The 7,075-nt window shown below is 35.4% G+C and overlaps 1 protein-coding gene across 2 annotated transcripts in view; it reads left to right on the top strand.

The window, feature by feature from the left end:
- Diaph2 (diaphanous related formin 2) overlaps positions 1-6,736 on the top strand; it is a 915,994-nt gene extending 909,258 nt beyond the window's left edge. For both annotated transcript variants that reach the window (XM_045140096.1, XM_045140097.1), the window contains one exon: positions 5,340-6,736. In XM_045140096.1, the coding sequence (XP_044996031.1) occupies positions 5,340-5,404 (65 nt within the window). In that variant the 3' untranslated portion in view covers positions 5,405-6,736. The remainder of the gene's footprint in view (positions 1-5,339) is intronic.
- Positions 6,737-7,075: the final 339 nt, after the last annotated feature.

Raw genomic sequence — 7,075 nt, forward strand, 5'->3', positions numbered from 1 at the left:
TTCACATGGCTTAAACAAGTAAGTGCTTTATAGATGCACTTTTGGTTACTGCTGTACCTTGCTCTATTTACAAAAGGAAAGTGATTAAGCTCTCAGAAAAACTGATCAGAAGAGAGGGAAAAAGGCTTTGTTAAACTTTCAGAAAAATGAGAAGCCTGAGAAGAATTCATTGAAAGTATCATTAGAGGGGTTGGGAGTATATTATATTAAAGTAGTAAGCATTTGCTTGGCATGCATGAGGCCCTTGATTAATCCATCTCCTCTCTCTCTCTCTCCATATAATATATATATGTGTGTATATACATGCACATATGTATTTAGAAAAATAGCTATATATATAGGTAGGTAGGTAGGTAGATGATAGATAGATAGATAGATAGATAGATAGATAGATAGATAGATAGATAGATAGATAGACAGACAGACAGACAGACAGAAAGACAGACAGTCATGTTCTAGGCCAGCTCGGACTACTATTGAAGTCGAATTGATGTTGCTGGCACACACACAAAACAAGTCAACTGCTGGAGGAATATTGTTTATCTTGGCTTACAGTCTTGAGGAGAAGTTCCATGTTGTCAGGAGAAAACATGGCATGAGCAGAGGCTGAACATTACCTCTGCCACAGCAGGTAAAACATAACAGCATAAGAGTGAGCTGAAAACTGGCATGGGGAAGCTGGCTGAAAAGCCCACCTCCCAACAACACATTTCTTCCAGCAAGTCTCCACCTCCCAAATTGCCACCAGCTAGGGACCTAGTATTCATAACACACAAGTTTATGGGTAACATCTAATTCAAACCACCAGAACTACACAGTGAGAAATTGTCTACCACAAACAAACAGAATTATAAGACTGAAAAATATAGTATAAATGTGGAATAATATCAGTGCCAATGAAACAGAAACCCTATTATACATAATATATGAAGAGGAGATATAATGAATCAACAAATTGTGCCAGGACAGCTCTTGTCATTGCAAGGAAAAAAAAAAAAACTACCAAAGAAACACAAGTGGTATGGAAACTACTCTGACATTGCAAAACAAAATCACAATTTTAGTAATTACATTAAAAGAATCATACCTGAAAGACCAAGAAGAGACACAGTTGCATTTTTATCAAATGCCTGGGTAGAAAAACCTAAGAACAAAGAAACATATAAAAATGTAAAATATGAATAGATGTATGTACCAAAAAATATAAAAGTGAACCTACATAGTTTTAAAAGTCTGCAACACAAAATAAGCAATTAATAAATTAAGGAAATTATTTTAAATATATTCAAATTGCACACTATAGTAAATATATAGCATTCAAAATAAAAGCTAAAACAAAACCCCAATGACATAATAAGCAGGGAAAGTACCTGTTCAGTATAGAAAGGAAGAATAAATGAATGGTGATTATGAGAACTTCCTATTATCGGAAGAAAAGCAAAAAAAAAAAAAATCATGTCATTATTCACTTTTTCCATTAGCACATTTTTAAACATTACTACACAGCTAGATAAGACAGACAAATTCATGTACTGCCAATTGGATTTAAATTAATGCAAGCATTTTGGAATGAATATAGATGATCATTTTTCTTCAATAGGGAAATGGCTAACTAAATTATAATATATTTATATAATATAAAACAAAGAGTAGATAGCCATTAAAATAATATTTTTAAAATTGTGTGCCAGAGTTTTAATAAAATAATATATTTATAGATTGAAACATTAAATAAAATAGTAAGCACTACATTGCAAGTACCATTTGAGCTCAAGATTCTTTGTTTTATTGCTTCTTTTGGTATTTTATTTATTTATTTAAGAGAGAGAGAGAGAAAGAGAGAGAGTGAGGGAGAGGGTGGATGCCAGGACCTCTAGCCTTTGCAAACAAACTTCAGACACATGCACCCCCTTGTACATCTGGCTTATGTGGGTCCTAGGGCGTAGATACTGGGTCCTTTGGCTTTGCAAGCAAGCACCTTAATTACTAAGCCATCTCTCTAGCCCAAGATTTTTTTTAAAACACACTATTCTTATTATTGAGGAAAAAAAATCTGGTCAACTAAAGGAGAAAGTGGCTGTTCTCAACCAAGTTATTAGGATTAAGCCCAATTTACCTCCCAGTTATTTTCAGTGAGTGAGAGACTATGTCCAATTTAAGATTCCTAGGATCACAGAGAAAAACATTAACTAGTTTTGGACACAGGGAAAATGTAAGTTGAAGATATAATTTCAGTCACCGCTATTTAGTATGCAGATTAATGCCCCAATGGACCTATCTTGAAAACAGCATAAAATTTCTGTGGATTTCTTAGCCTATGATGCATAGACCAGACCTCTATCTGCTCTCTTTACTAGGAATCATGCCTTCCCATTGATGGTGTATCTGTCACACCATCACTTTTGAAGACCATTGAAGCAATCAAAGCTTACCCTCAATCATAGAGGGGTTCTTCTTTGTTTTCTAGACAACTAATGTGCATGAGATGTTTTATATTACTGTGTAGTTTGTGTATTGCATTTTGACTTGGTTTGTTACTGTCCTGTTATGAGAGACTAGCGCATTCTCTGAGGTCAACATTTATACATGTACATGTAGCTATGAAGTAACAGGTAGCAAACAGTCTTTCAGGCAGCAACAGAGGGACACCTCACTTTAATTTTTTTATTTATTGGGGTGAGAGAGAGAAAGAAGCAAAGACACAGAGAGAATGGACATGTCAGGGTCTCTAGCTACTGCAAACAAACTCCAGACACTTTTGCCACCATGTGCAACTGGCTTTACATAGTTATTGGGTAATCAAACCTGGGTCCTTTAATCTTACCTGTAGCTGCCTTAACTGCGAATCTCTCTCTCCAGCCGAGACATGACTTTTATTCATGTCTTTTTTTTTCAATCTCAGCTTGACTTCCCCATGCAGTATGCATGGGTGCTATGAGATACAGTCTAGTTACAAGCTTGAGACTTCTGATCTGACATCTATTTTCTTGTTTTTAGGCTATGTTTGGGCTGTGCTTGGTCATTTTTTTTTCTTTTTACTTGATATTTTCAGTGAGAAGAAAATTAACAATATAGATTTTGGTAGGGATCTAAAAGTTAACGACATTCAGGTCTTTCATGGGTGATGTGTTTTGTATATAATTGCTGAGTAAATGATTGCATGAGTGAATTTGGGAACAATAACACAATGGGCTTAGTCTATTTACTGAAATACTAAGGAAAGTTTTGAGGTGAATGTCAAATCAATTTTCCTTAGAGAACACATGAAGCTTTCTGCTCTTATGACACCAAGGAAAGCCTTGACATTTTGATAAGGAAGAAAATCTAGAATAATTCTCTTCAGTGTATGACCAAAACTGGGTTTGGGTCCTGAGCCACTGTTCATACCACCTTCCTTTTCTCAGTTTGCATTGACTTGAATATATTTTCTCACACCAAATGCCACCAGTAACTTGTGAGTTGATATGAGTGCTTACATCCTATAATTCATTGTTGTGAAGTATGGGTTTTGGAAGGAGCATTTGTCTTAGACCTTCCAGATATGAAGTGGTATGGTGGGAGGCAGTGGCTTTTGGGGGAAGCATGGATGCCTGTTGTCTTTAGCATGTAGATCCTGCCCACCCACCCCCCACCAAGCAACCAGCCTCTTTTTCCAATATAGTGTTATTCTGTGGGAATGTTGCCATCATTTTCATATCTAGGAATAACACTAAATGTTTACCAGCAATGCAGTGGGAACAATTATATTGTAATTTAAGCTTTAAATGTTTTCTAAGGAGTCCCTAACTGATCTCTATGCAAACCAACCTAATAAGCCCCTTACCAAGGACCACTATTTTCACATTTTTGGATGAATTATGATCCATATCACAAGTTAAATAATGACTTTTTAAATTGCATCATCAAAAGAATACCAAAATAAATCCAACACTCAAGTGTATCTCCTGAAAGTGCAGAAAGCCTCTTCCTTTCTCACCTTTCAGTGATATTGCATTTTGAAGCATTGGATAGCTTATGACTGTTTGTCTCCATCCGCTCACAAGGTGGTGTTAATGAGGCTAAGGTCATGGGCACACGTGAGTTTTGGACTATGCATTAACCACAGACTACTGGGAATCAGTGAAGAGATACTAACCCAGCTGAACACGACATCATGAAAAAACCTCAGAACTTCTCAGTCCATCTTCCTGTGACAGATAGTATATGTTACTTTCAAGCACCATCATCTTAGAGAGGAAATGAGTGCATGGGAGGCCCCAACATCTACCTCTGCACAAAACAGGCCTGGCATTTAGACATTAACTTTGCATTATAATCTCCCGTCATACCATTGATTTGCTGTATAACCTTCATTACTAAAGCAGACATAATAAGATAGAATGAAATGGGCTTACCTCCCGGGGATGTTGTGTGAATTAGCAAATTAACGAGTGTAAAGTGTTAGCATTTATGTAAGTGCTGGTGGTTGTCATTATTTCTGGAGACCTAGTCTCATTCTAAATAGTGAATCTAAGTATATTATGCATTTGCCAGAAAGAGGTTTTCACCCACATCAATTGCATTTAAGCTGAGCATAAAACAGAGGTGATAATAACAGTAGTGATCATCGCGATGCAGAGCTGTAAACCTTCTTCCTATTAAAGCAAAAACTATTTTCAGCTACTTCCCAATGCTTTTAAAACTTTGCATTCCAAGCTTTGAGCTAACTGTTATCTCTACAGTGATTATTCTTCCTGTGGTGGGTTGGGGGAATGGGACTGAGAATAGGTCCCATTCATTATTCATCCGCATAATGACTATATACTGTATTGAATGTGTTTACATCACATAATCAAGCAAACTATATAGCTGCTTTGATTGCCACATATTGTAATCATTGTTTTTTTTTAAATAAAGGAGATATTTATTTATTTATTTATTTCTGCCCTCACTGGTATCCTCTGGAAGTAGCCAACATATAAATTGAAAACTCATGAGGGATTGAAGTGCTTTCCAATAAAAGGCATTGTATAGAGATCCTTCCAATTTAACATCTTTTCCAAGGAATTTTGTTGTCACCTGTTTATATCCAAGGGAGCTGTGCTTGAGAGAATTCTTCCGTTTCTTTTATCAGTCTGACTTTGCTTACCAAGAAAAGTCATTTATTGCTGATTGCAGAACTCTTGAACTCAGCCTAGCAGCTGTTTCGTGAAGGCCTCAGATCTGGGCTCCTTACTGCTTATTTACATATTCATTTGAAGTGATTTTCCAGAACTATTTGAAAACCTCTTGACCTGACATTCTGCAATAACCAAGATCTAAATTTTACTGTGTTTTTGGTTCTTCCTTTTGTCTTACAGATCACAGACGTGCACCTTTGGAAAGGTCACGTTCTCGCCACAATGGAGCAATGTCGTCTAAATGATTCCTGATGCCAAAGCACGTGAAAATACTGAGTTAAATAAAATCGCACATTGGGGGAAAAACAAAACATACACTCAAGGGTTGGAGTAGAAGTCTGGAAACCAGTGCATTTCTGCAGAGGGCCAAGCTAAGTTGAATGAAGCAATGTGCATTTTTGTAAAACTACTGTAAGACTCCTCCCACAGTTACACATATCTGAACACAGATGTCAGGATGATAAAATGTTGCTTCCCCTGTAGTGTAAAGATGTATATTATTTGTCATTGTGCGTGACCTGACTCTGAAGATGAAAGTATAAGATATTGATGAGTTCTAAGGCTTTCAAAACATTCCATCTGTCAAAAATTTTAAATCTGAAATTTCTAGGTCATTCCCACCAAAACAAAAGGGACAAGAGTGAAAGGAACAGGCAGAAATATTTCACTGTCTGCTTCTAACCCTTAATCTATATACAATAACAGTCCAAGAAAATATACATGTTAGTAATTTGAAAGATGCTAATATTGCACTCACTGTAAGAGAAGCCATTTGTGGAATTCAAAAAAGTACTGCTCCATCCCAGTCAAGTTATTTAGAATCTGATCTCAAGTGAAAGCTGATGGATTCATCTACTTTGGATGAAATTAAACTTATCATTAGTCTAGTGTTTTGGCATGATATTGCAGGCACTTATCATGGCTAAAAATAAACCAAAGTTGAACAGAATCAGCTAGATTTAAATTTTATTTAAAGAAGTATTTTCTAATTATGCATAGATATCTACTTTATAGAAATTCTTTATATGGCTATTTTTGAGAAAACCTTTACATTTTAATGTTTATTCCATAGAGGAGCCTGAAAATTCTATTGCCTTTATTTAGATTTTAAGGGAAAATATTGATTCCTATTCTGCTTATTTCTTCATTCTATTATTTCTTTCTCCCTTCACCCCCATGGAGGCAGGGAATAGATTCTGAGAAGGCCTGAAAAGAAAGATATTTCTTTCTGCAGGAGGCAGGAGAAAAGTTTCTGAAAGGTCAATTGTTTTATGTCCCTTTCTACTCCCCTTTCCAATTCTGCTTTGGTAGTTTGAAGAATAAAAAGAAATTTTTTGTATGTGTGTATGCATGTATGTATGCATGTATGTGTGTGTGTGTACATATGTATATATGTATGCATGTATGTGTTTAGATTACTTAAACATTAATTTCATGTCCCAGCAACAAAGTGAGCTTCTCTGCCACCACTATGATTACTTACCTTATATTGTTAACACTGTTAAATGATGCTGCCAACATCACTCTATGAAGAGAAACAACATGGACTTATTTTTCAAATAGATGACATTGGAAAAGTTATGCTTAATTTGTCTATTATTTTAAAATATGAATTAAATTAATTAGTATAATTTCTGGAGTGTAATTTTAAAATGATTGTGACTATTGTAAAAAATTTCTTATATGTATATTTCTTATGTCAAAAATCTTATTTCTACTATTTCAAAGCACATTGCAGACATTCAGAAAAAAGAACCAATGAATGGCTTGGCAAGTGAGCGAATGTAAACAAGCAACCAATAGTGTATGGATTTCTTTTTACAGATGTATAGTAATTTAAACTGTTGCCTTTTCCTTCAGTGCTTTCTTAGTTGGGTATTATACTTTAAACTACTCTGAAGCTGCTACAATAGAGA

Source organism: Jaculus jaculus, chromosome X, assembly GCF_020740685.1.
Source record: "Jaculus jaculus isolate mJacJac1 chromosome X, mJacJac1.mat.Y.cur, whole genome shotgun sequence".
Lineage (NCBI taxonomy): Eukaryota > Metazoa > Chordata > Mammalia > Rodentia > Dipodidae > Jaculus > Jaculus jaculus.